Source organism: Elaeis guineensis, chromosome 10 (genome assembly GCF_000442705.2).
Source record: "Elaeis guineensis isolate ETL-2024a chromosome 10, EG11, whole genome shotgun sequence".
NCBI classification, from domain to species: domain Eukaryota; kingdom Viridiplantae; phylum Streptophyta; class Magnoliopsida; order Arecales; family Arecaceae; genus Elaeis; species Elaeis guineensis.
In genome coordinates, this window is record NC_026002.2 from 8,726,996 (window position 1) to 8,739,412 (window position 12,417).

Below are 12,417 nucleotides of genomic sequence, written 5' to 3' on the forward strand. Positions count from 1 at the left end.
CGCTATAGTTGTCCAAATCTCCAACTTCCTTGTAGTGTTACATGGCATCACAACCATTTATCAATTAAATAGCCCATCTTGTGTACCATCTCATCACTCATCAATCAAGTGTTTTGATTTATTCTTTGTAACACAAGAATATTGATATATAGAAGGCAAACCCTGCCTTTCCTTGTACTAGAGTCAATGTGCAATGCATGTGAGTGGTGCTTTGAGAATCGCTCTCTTACTGAAACATAACCAGATACAAAGTCATAAATTTTGAGTCATACCTCCATGATCCAGCATAAGCTCATAGCAAATCACAACACTACGTACTTCAGGCATGATTTGCCACAACTCAGTAAGGTTTCCAAACGATCTAACAGCAGCTATGCCTAAAATATCTGATAGATTTGACTGTGAACCAGGGTAACCTAAACTCATTTCATTCCATGCAAATCTTTCGATACTTGTTATCATGAATGCTTCACTAGGCAAATAGCTTTAACATCTTATTATAAGTATTTACATAAACAAACCAATGAACTATTCCTGTGACATCTATCTCTAATCATTTATGACAGCATTTATTGCAACACATAAAGCACCTATTGTCACAATAAGGTTAAGAAGCTTCACATGTCATAACCTTGCCTTTGCTATTACTTCACGTAATATTTGAAACTGATGACATACTGTCTACAAGACAAAAGTTTAACAAACAGTGCTTACTTTAAATTATTGACAAAAATGTTATCAAGATAAGTAATAATCAAAAGCTCCACAGGTGCAATCTCTGGATTATCCTTGAGAGCCACCAAAATTTGAGTTTCACCTTCCAAGTAAGCTTTCATGAACGCAACCATGACCCCACCTACAAACATTCTCATAGGTTTCCTCGCTTTTCCATTTTTACACAAACAGTAAGTAGATTTTCCCCTAAGTCCCTTGGTCTCATCATCTAACATGTCCAAATGACCATAATCCTTCGCGACAAAATGATAGGCAGGAGGGCAACATTCATCAAAGAATTCCTGGTGGCTCACACCTTTTGGGGCACAAGGAGGAAAGAAAGGATTCCTTTTCAACTCACCTAGACCTGATCCAATCACCAAAACTGCCATATTAAGATTAAAAGAGTGAGGGACATAAGTTAGTATTGGAGGATGAGTTTGCTTTCCTTTGTCCATTCCATCAACAGGGTCTATGCCAATCAATGCTGAAAACTTTAATGTAGTCTTTGCATGTCCTAGTGCAAGAGCAAATGCTACTTTACCACCACGACTATGCCCAGCGAGCCCTAGTTTGCATAGATTTGGTTGAACTTGCACAGGAAGCAAATGATGCAATCCGGTGGTTAACCAATCTATTATAATTGCGGTAGTTTTGATCTCATCTTCAGAATCTGGTCCTGCCACCTGATACAACTACATTACACAAGAAAACAGTAAGTGCAAAAATTTTGAAATGGTATCCTCTGGCAATGCAAACATATTTCGGCTAAAAAAAAAAAGAAAATGCAAACATATTAACAAATATCATCAACTATAAAGGAATACAATCTTACAATAGGAAATATCAAAATAACTGCTACTTTGCAGTATTCAAGTAGATTAACTTTTGGATTGAGTTATAGCACAAGCTTGTTAAAATTTAGAAAAACAACAGTTTAGTGAAAGTATCATAGAAGTTCCAAGAGTTTTTCAAGTATAAATATAATATAAGCATTACTCAATGGTTTGTTTCACCGAGTTGTAGGACTTTCTTAGTGCTACCATTGATATGGATGAAATTTCACGTATTCTCTTGTTTATTTTCAAGTGTTTACATGTCAGGTTTCAAAATTTTCCTTCCACGTTATGGGAATTTCATGTGTGCCCAATTTTGGTGCAGCAAGATTTACAGTATTTTTAGATAACTGCCATCTTTTATTTCCTGGATGGATATTTAATTACTAGCTACTCAAAGCACTGTCTGTTTAGTTGTTTTCATGCAATTATATAGTGAGTAGCTCGCATGGAAATTCAATAAATTTTGAGACAACCAACAAACAGTAATTTATTCTATCTTTTATCTCAAATGAGGGATTGTGAGAGATGAAGCTTAAACAAGTATTGTCAGAGAAGATATGTCACATGCAATTTTCCAGATGGAGGTATATTAGCAAAAAAATATGTTATTGGCCCAAGTCGAGAGATTAAAGTGAGGTAGACAACATAGAATAATATTTTGCTTTTCAAGAAAGCGCATGTAACTTGTCTCAAGAAGATGATGCAAAAAAAAAAAGGTCTTTATGCAAATGAAAATCTAGCTTTTAGTTGATGGCACATTGATGTTTTTACATTTAGTACCATTTCCTATCACTCAAAGAGTTCAGTTTTGCACTTTCAACAATTTTTGATTTGGCATGCTAGTCTTATGAGCAATCTTCACTCTTCCCAGAGGATTTAACTGATCTGGCTAGTTTGTGAGCTAGTTTTTCACTATTTTTGTTATTTTCAAATGAAGTGTGTGCATTTTAATGCATCCATTTCTTGATTTGGAGTGCTCGTTCTATGTGTATCAACAAACAAGTTTTTAGGTTTCAGATCAAACCAATTCTGAGACCAAATGTTGACTTCAATTTGGATAGGCTGAATAAAAAAATATCAACAAGCTCTATAAGATGACTTGCTTTATGGTAGAGTTGTGGAAAAGGCTTAGACAAATCATAGGACCTGGATTGTGAAACTCCCGACTATTTGACTTAGGTAATTCTGTTAGGTGCTCCCACCGTTATTGTCAAAACAAAACAAAAAAAGAGTCCACAAGTAATCATGAGAAAGACATGAATGCCAACCAAAGAAAAAAGAAGAAAAAAATGAAATGCAAACTTAATAAAAACACAATACTATCGAAAGTCATCAACAGTATATCAAGAGAAAGATTACCATGTTAATACAAGGAAGCTACAACTTGAGCTGTAATTGTTATCTCACTTAATCAAAGGGCAAAATGAGATATATACTGTATACTTGGCATGTAAAATTAGGTTCTTTAACATGTGAAAACTTTTATTTAATATTTATTTATCTGAGATCATACAACCGATGCTAAATCACTAAATCGTAATCAGAACTTTACATATGGTCTACTACTCTGTTTATTTTTCTAACTTTTGCAAAAAGCAAAAACTAGCATGATATTCTTAACCTTTTTTTCAATTAGTGCTATAAGGACAAGCTGGCTCACTCTTAAGGAATCCCTGGCTAATTCTGTCATGGACCAGCCCATCGGGCTCTTGGGCCTGGCAAACCCTGTAGAGCCCAACAAGGAGCTCGACGGCGGGGGAAGAAAGACTCCTAACCGGAGTCCTCTTCCTCTCTGGCTCCGACAAAATCGGACCGGTAGAGTCCGATCAGAGGTAGAAAATCTCCCCTATAAAACCCTCCTTCCCTCCCTTATGTCTCTGCAATTGGTTTTGGAGAGATTTTTAAGAAATTTGAGAGATTTTTCCAAGAGGATCCGCGGGTTCTTAGATGGGAAAAAGGGGTTCGCCGGAGCTCTTCTCAACCGCTGGAGCAAGGTAAGCTCCTTCCCTACCTTTCTTCCTTATATGGAGATAGTTTATTCACCGACAAACGACGGCCAGCCGTCGAATCGAAGAAGAACAGGGTCATCCCTATTTTTTTTTCTTTTCCCTGTGTGACGTCAGCAACAGCCACCGTTGGGGCTGTCACTGCGTCGCCGTCGGTTGCTGTCGAAGCGTGGTCGGAGTCGGCCCTCCTTGGCCGCTTGAGGATGAGAGGAGATGGACGGGGATGATGCCCCTGTTTTGTCCCAAAGGAACCCGCGGGAAGAAAAGAAGAAGGAAGAAGAAGAAAAAAAGAAGAAGAAGAAAGGAAAAGAAAAAGAAAAAGAAAACGAAAAGGAAAAAAAGAGAAAAAGGAAAAAAAAATAAAACAAAAATAAAAAAAAAAAAGAAAAGAGAAGAAGAAGAGAGAGAATTTTCCTCTCCCTCCTTTCTCTCTCTTTCCTCTCTCCTCTCTCTACCTTCTCTCTACATTTTCTCTCTCTAGATTCTCTCTCTATTTTCTCTCTCTAGATCTTTCTCTCTTTTTGTGAATTTTATCTCTCTAGAATCTTTCTACTCTCACTCTCTGACTGCATCACAGACCCTAGGATATATTTGAAATAAAAATATGATGAATTGAGATTGCTCCGAAATTCGTGCAGTAGATCTGATCCCAGTCCGATCCTATTCGCAATTTGTAACACTTGATTCATATTGAGTCATCCTGATAGGACCTCTGATGATCTCGATCATGATTGCCTCATCTGAAGGATACGAAGATTTCTCTCTCCACTTTCTCTCTCTACTTTCTCTCTCTAAAATTTTCTCTCTCTTCATGGATTTTCTTTCTCTAGAAGTCTTTTGGATCAGTGGAGGATCCAGATACTTAGATAAGTCCTAATTTTGGTTAATCCTAAGAGAGGTCTTCGATCTGTGTTATTAGGATCGATTATCAGTAATTTTCTCCATATATGATTTTTATTTGATCAGGATTATGAAGAGATGATTGTCTGCAAATGATATCGAGTGGAATATTTTGTTAAAAAAATTTATAAATCAAAGAAGAATATTGATTTCTGTGCTTGGATCAGTCACCGGTAAAGTTAAGAAACTCTGTACATGATCATCAATATATATGTTATTTTACCGTTGGTTTTATCTCCTTGATTTTGCATCGTTGGATTTGAGATCAATGAATTTGTTATATCTGAGACACTGTTATTTATTTATGTGATTTTGAGCATGAGTATGTTATATCAATACATATGTATCCGCGATTGATGGCTTGATTATATGGGTATGACATATTTATTACATTGCAAAATTTGAATTGATTAATGAAATCAAATATTTTAATTTCATGAAAATGAAAAGAAAGAGAAATATGGTTTGGACTGGCCTTGTTATGTGAAATAGCCTGCCAGGAGCTTATGCCTGGGACAGCCCCCACTGGCTTACAGGTGGATTAGCCGGCCAGGAGCTCATGTCTGGGACAGCCTCTCACGGATTTTCGTACGTGGGACAGCCGGCCAGGAGCTCATCCTGGGACAGTCTTGAAAGACTTTTTAAGTGGATTCGATCCGGATGGTGACTGAGGTATAGACTTGGGTAGTCCAGAGCCAGAAAGAAAATGTTAAGAATCATGTGATTATGAAAGGAGAAATGAAAGGTAAGACATGAAATAATTGTTGAATAAAAGTGTTTCACCTGTTAACATATGATGATGCATCTATTTTAACAAGACAGAAAATTTATAAATGTTTGCATTATTCTAGACATTGAACATGAGATTTTATATTTTATTGCTTATCCTTATTTTCAGACTAAATTACTATATCAGTGTGATATGGGAATTCTTACTGGGCTGTAAAGCTCACACCCCTTCATCTTTCTTTTTCTTCTCAGAGTTACAGGATGCTTATGATTGGCTAAGGCTTGGATTTACGGATGAGCAGAAGGATAAATAGAGTGTCATAGTATCTGATCAGAGAATTGAAGAAATTTAAATTTATAATTATGCAAGGTTTTATGAATTATATTTGAAATTAATTGTTATGGATGTTAAGATTGTAATGATTTATTTTGGCCTTGCATATTCTTTAGGGCTTGCTCTAAGGAGTGTGCGGCCATCACGTATCCGACCCGGGTGTTGGGTTCGGGGCGTGACAGATTCCTTCCTAGCAGTTTGGCTGATTTTCAGAAGCTGCTATTATATAAAATAATGGAGGTTAATGTTATTCTATATTTTCCCTCTATCCTGAACTTAGCCAAGAAAGGCAGCTTACAATTGCAAAAGATGCCAGAAAAGTACACATACTCTGTCACCATATCTATCCAAGCCACAAATTTCTCAGCTATACAACAGATATTTGCAATGGATAAGTTAACAAATAAGACGGATTTAATTTGCTATGATAAACACAATCAAACATAAGTACTAGCTATCATTGTCATGTTAGTTAACATGCTTAGGATATATTTAGAATATGCCATCTAAATTGCTTTCAGTATCCAAAATCTTTTAATTAGACTCTTTCTTGTTGGGGTGTATTTATTATTTATATCCTTCTTGTGGTACTCTCACATGGCAGTGATAAATGTTCTTTGGATGTTTATACTTACCTTGAGTCATAGCTTATGGATATTGCACATTCATCTCACCCTTTGTTTTTCTTTTTTCTTAAATGATTAGAGCAGTAGATATTATGTAAAGGGGAAGGGTTGAAGTTTGTCTAGAATTACATAACTTGAGATAGAGAGGGTCAATACTTGAATTACATGAATACAAGATGTGAAAAAGTAATTTGGACAACCTCATCCAGATTAAAGATATAAACATGAGACATAGAACAAGGACTGATGGTGACTTTTTGTTGTAATTATATATAAAAGGAGTTATAAGGATATGAAAATTCATGATCTTGCAAATCAAGAACTTCTGTGTGTCTATTTTCAGAGGAAAGTACTTCATGTGCCAGATTCTCATTTGTATCATCCTTCATATGACTTGTGCCATCTCGAGGAAGGCCGATGTTCTTGCAAAGGCACAAAAGGGTGGTTAATCCATCAAGCCCACATCAGGCTGACTTAGAATCTGATAAAGATCAGGTTAGGTTTCAGGCTTGAGTCCTTACGAAGTGGGGCCCGATGTCGGTCCTAAATGGACCCAGGAATAACTCATTCAGCATGATGTATGTGCAGCTTACATGACAGTTCTTCTCGGTGAATCACATAGTGGATGATAGGCAAATCTCCCCTCACTGCACCATTTCAGAGCATAAACCAATTGATAAGAGATTTATAAATACCCTAAGTTCGTTTTTGGGATCTTGCCTCTTGTTGGCCTGTTTGGACAAAAATCTTGTTTCGATAATGAACTTAATAAAATAAATTATGCAATTACTATCCTACTACAACAAAGAGATGCTTCAAAAGGTAGCCTGAACCTAAATTAAATGGTATCTCCTAACATCTGAGAACCTATGAACAAATTCTACCTCCCTGCATTCACACTATTTAAAACATGGTTAACAAACTATGCAACTCTTTTCTACCACCTAATCCCACAAGTATCCAACCTTCTGATTCTTCCAAATTAAACCTCAAATAACAGATTGTTTTCATAAAGATCACCAAAGGACAACCACATATTGGATCTGCCTTGAGTGAGAACTATTTTGCAGCTAAAAATATCAATTCATAAACAAAGGATCTTTTCTCTAATATTAGAAGCTGTGGAAGCATAACAATGCTCCTTTTGTGATTAATATCAAGTTATCAAATCACTGTCCCTGGCCAATCTTAGCAATCTACCTGTTCATGGAAGATTTGAAGTGATTTCTGATCTCCGGTCTCCAAAGGATGACAGTGTCCAATACAGCAAAAGGATAACGGTTGAAGTGGAAAACAAAGTCATATTTGAATATAACCTTGAATACCATGTCAGTTTGGAAATCTTGGAATCATAACCATGTTAAAGTTTGGGCTTTTTGTTGTACTGTAGGACCCAATTGGAGTCAATAATCCTTAAGCATTCTTATAAATCTAATGCAAGGCATCAAGCTATTATCATAAGCTACGTAAGCCAAATTTCTGAAAAAAATCTAGGACAAATTATAGGTTCTGATGTAGAACAGAACGTGAACAACCTTGCAATGTGAGATAACTGGCTTAAACCATCCAAACAATGCAGGACAACTTCAAGAGTCATGCATAACTTTCCAACTGCTTGCCGAAATGGTTAATAAAAATCTTATCAGTAAGGTATTTAAGAAGGAAAACTAGACCTACATGCACATGTGATATCAGTGGCACATGTACCTCTAGAAGTGATGTACACATCCAATTCATGCAGGGGCTAGACATTAAGTGGGGAAGGTGTGATTCACATTACATGTAGGTGGTTTTCACTTTCATGTCCCCACAAGTTTAGCACTGCTAAAGAAGTGGTTTAAAGGGTCAAATAGTACAAATGAGAACTTCTTGATTTTAGATAGTGAAAGATCCTATTAAGTTTGTTTGGAGGGGGATTCTCAGATAATTATTAGATGGCTTTCTGATCCATTATCAGCTGTAATTAATCAGATTTCATCCTCTTCTCTTAGATTGCTGGTGATTGCTGCATTTGTTTCTCGCATTTAAGGTTTCTCATTTATATAGGGAAGCCAATAGTGCAGCGGATTGGATGGCGTCTTATGTGTCTCATCATATAGGATCAACACCATAGGATTCTAGGACACATCTTCATGTCTCATTGTTAGATATTTTGTTTGCTGTTTTCTATGGATGTACTTATACTTGTTTAATTTAATTTATCTGGATTGCCTAAAGGAAAAAAAAAAAAAGAAAAGAAATCCTATTTAAGTAAGATTTATTAACCAATTTGTCTTACTTGACTAATAGATTCTTCTTGAGTCCTTTAGGAATAATTTCTTTTCTTAAAAAACCTTTAATTACAAGTAAATTCAGATTCTTTGTGAGTCTGAAGCCTCTGAAAGGGGCTTAAGGACCACAAATGGCAGAAGCAAATTCAAGAAAACATTGGTAACGTTACATTTTTCTTAAGATTATCTTGATTAAAAAAAAATAGAAGATGGTGCTGTTTTAGTTCTCTTCACAACACCCTTGATGAACTAATTGCTTATGCTATGCCATTTGGTTGGCGACTAAATCGGCAACTGCCTCATCAACTTTAACCATCTTGACCTCTTTTGGGGGGATTGAATTCTAAATTAACAAAACCAAATAATATTTACTCATTAATATAATTATTGAACTCAGATGCATCCATAATATGTACGGCAGAAACTTTTTATTTTACCCCAACAAAAAGCAGACCTACATCTAACAATTATTACCCAAAAAATCCCAACAAAATCTTAGATATCACTACTTATCCTACTTTACAAAATCTTTCCGAACGGAACTACTTCCACATAGGAGACTAAACAGAAGTTATAAACTAACCTGAGGAGCGACAACAATGAATCCATGGGAAGCGACATGCTGAAAGAGCTGGGAGTAGAAGGAATTATAGAGAAGATATCCATGGAGGAACACCAGTACAGGATAGATCCCTCCTTCGCAAGGAGTGGCAATGAGGAGAGGCTTTGGAGGAGGCGAAGGGGAGGTCAGAGAGCTCCCTGTGGGCTCGGGCTCGAGGCTGATAAGCTTCGCGGTGTAATTCCCGTGCTCGAACACTTGGCCGGCATGGGACATGGCGTCTCCTTGTTTTGGTGTAGACTACGAGCGAAGGTTGTCTTTAAAATATCCCAGGGATGGCTGTTTCAGCGTTCGTGCGTTGTGTTTCTTTTGTAGCCGCTCCTTGTCGAGTGGAAGATATGCGACTTTGTTCCTTGTACAACTTAACCAACAAGATGTGGTGTTGGGTCTGCAAAGAGCCCATTCTTTGGTTCCATTGGGCATGGATTTTCTTGGGCCCTTTTCCTCCTCACTCACCCGGGCCGAACACTGCGCCTACATGCTCATCACCCAACCCATCACCCGAATGTGTGTGAAATAAATGGATTTGGATTTGGATTTGGATTAAAAAAGTTTGACCCGGCTATTTATTAGATAGATTGGGTTCGGAGTTAGAGTCTTGATCTGTCTGACTACTGTTTGACCTGTTTAAGAAGCGGATTGGATTCACATGGTTACAGCCAGCCCTATTGGGATCTGTGTAACCCTTCTTTTTTTGACTTGCTAAGGACATGCTTAATTCATTTAAGCTCAGTTTAATCATTTATCAGACATAAAACTTGAGCTGACCTGCTTGTTAAATCAATGAGGTAAGGGGCTGGATTATCTGTTTAATAAACAAGTCGGGCCTAGTTTTAAATTTCTGATCTGCTTAACTAATGAGTGTGGTGTAGGTTGGTAGGTTCGCTCATGCATAGGTCTTAAAGGGACTCATATGGGCCAACCCATTGCCATCCTTTCCCGCAAAGAAAACACATAAAGTGGGTAGGCTACTTAAATAGACATGGACGTTAAAAAAAAACTTTAAGGTATGTTTGGGTATTACCCAAAAATATTCTTCTATAACTTTTGGGAAACAAAAAAAATAATGCTTTCTTAAAAACAAGATATGGATTTCAACAAGATATTTGCTTCATTTATAAAGCATGGCTCGGTTGGAGTTGTCTGTCTTTGATTTCAAATCTGAATTTTACAGTATAAGTAGTAGCATGATATCAAGAGAACATTTCTGCATGTTGATTTTGACGAAAAAAATTGTCTCGAGAGGGCTGAGAGTAGAAATGATTATAGAGTGGATATCCAGGGAGGAGCACTATTATAAACATTTCCTTTCCAAAATGGAGCGGCAACAAGAAGAGTGCTTGTAATTGGCTCGGGCTTAAGGCTCATGCGGTGTGATTGGAGGGCTCGGAGATGTGGACGACATAGAATATGTTTGGTGTCTCCCTGGGTTGAAGACGTGGATAGCAGATGTGATATCCTGATCCGATTCTTCTTTTCTAATGAATCCAGAAACTAATCGGAGTTCTAGGGCCACCAGGACCCTAAAGCTCTCTACAAATAGGACTCTCCTTCCTCCAAGATCCTCCACTATGAACATCTTCCCTCCTCTCTTTCTTCCTCCTCTTTCCATCAAAGCTCATGGCATCCTAGGGCCTAGATTTGTGTTTACCAGAAATCGGGGCTAGAGACATCACTGGAGCAAGGTAAAAGCCTCTGTCTTCTTTCTATCTCTCTTTTCCCCTTCTTCCCATGGCTTTGGGAGCCATTGCCAACTATCAACTTTGTCAGAAATAAATGAAAATTAAAATCCCCTGTTTCCACTATTATTTTTCTCTTTTCTCCTTTCTCTGGCTGCCTTCATCGCCAGCAAGTCACCGAGGGCTTTGGCCTCCCCCTTGCACCAGTCCATGGCCAATGTTGGGGCACCAACCATCGATGAGTGGATTGGAACCCAAGAACAACCAAGTAAAGGGCCTCGATTTGGTTCTATTTTTAATGACTTTTGTCGACAGGCCACTTATCGTTGGCTGTCTCCTACTCCACCACCATCATCTGCCTATTGCTGCTGTCTATTGTTGGTCCTCCGGAGACTAGCCACCACTCACTTTCTTCTCTTGTTCAGCTAAAGAAAGAAAGAAGAACAAAAGAAGAAGAAGAGAAGAATGAGAGAGAAGGGTCCTGTCTCTTGTGTCTCTCTCTCCTTCTCTCTAGAGTTTTTCTTCTACTATCTCTTTTTCTTTCTATCTGATCCATGGACTCAAGTATAAACTTGAGATGATCTTTTCAAAGTGATCCGAAACCACTTTGAAATTTGTGCAGTATGTTGACCCCATCCCAATAAGTATATTAAGTATCTTTAAAATCTATTATTGATGAATCATGTTGATCGATCTTGATCTTGATTTAATCCATACTTTATGATTCTTTGATCGAGTCATTTAGATCTGACACTCAGCTAGGAGGCCCTAAATTGATCTGGTGCTTGGACAATCTGTCGAATTGACCACGTAGTCAATAATCTTCTTTTCTTATTATTTAATTTTATTGAATTCATTGAATAGAAATTGATCATATTTTTGATATTTTAAATATGATCAACAGATTTTTCCAACGAAGCTTGAAGATCTAAGATGGACGAGATAAGTAAATTTTATATTTCTTATTTATTTTTAAATTATTATATTTTTTATGCAAATGATCTGTTGTTGATGAAATCATATTTTAAAATAACGATCAGTATATGATATATGAAACAATATATTTCATTATGACAAGTGATTCCATGAATGTAATTTATGAAAATAACATATTTATAAAGCATGAGTTTTATTCATTGTTTCATCTACATATGTGTATGTTTCAAGAAAAAGATATAAATATTTTAAAGATTCTCAGATAGCTATAATGAATCCCTAGAATTGAGAAAATCAATATCTGAAGTTAGCGTCCATATGAACATAGGCTTCAGCAACGGATATAAAGTTGGTATATGAAATAAAAACTCTGTTGATTGTGTTAAAGAGGTCTTATCTCTACTAAAGACTAACCCAAGTACAGTGAGCACTAATTGGCTCCTCAATTTGCAAACTTAGAGAGAACGTATACGACTCGATACTATCTTGCCTAGATAGTTGCTCACTTATAGAGCTAAGTTTCATCATTAGAACAATTGTAAACATTCAGGATTCCTAGTGAAAAACTTTAGAATATCAAGATACGTGGTTGTACAACACTAATCCGAGACCTTTGATCACACAATGCTAGTTTGGAATGTTTCCTATCATCGACCCAAACCCCATGTACTTGGACCCTCCATTTGTCCGAAGGATATAAAGATTAAAGGGTGAAGAAGAGAGAAAATCAAGATATTATTATTTTCCTTTCTTTTTCTCCCTTTT

The 12,417-nt window shown here is 36.9% G+C and overlaps 1 protein-coding gene across 1 annotated transcript; it reads right to left on the bottom strand.

Annotated features, from left to right (window-relative positions):
• Positions 1 to 622: 622 nt before the first annotated feature.
• LOC105053391 (chlorophyllase-2) lies at positions 623 to 9,340 on the bottom strand. The gene is made up of 2 exons (XM_010934515.4): positions 9,002 to 9,340; positions 623 to 1,409 (listed from the first exon to the last, which is right to left on the bottom strand). The coding sequence occupies exons 1-2, from the start codon at positions 9,251 to 9,253 to the stop codon at positions 711 to 713; spliced, it is 951 nt and encodes a 316-aa protein (XP_010932817.1). The 5' UTR covers positions 9,254 to 9,340; the 3' UTR covers positions 623 to 710.
• Between the last annotated feature and the right edge of the window lie 3,077 nt (positions 9,341 to 12,417).

Excerpts from the sequence above, each read along its gene's own strand:
- LOC105053391 (XM_010934515.4), bottom strand. The coding sequence starts at position 9,253 with ATGTCCCATGCCGGCCAAGTGTTCGAGCACGGGAATTACACCGCGAAG. Across the intron at positions 1,410-9,001 it reads TCATTGTTGTCGCTCCTCAG|TTGTATCAGGTGGCAGGACC; the intron begins GTTAGTTTATAA and ends TGTGTAATGTAG.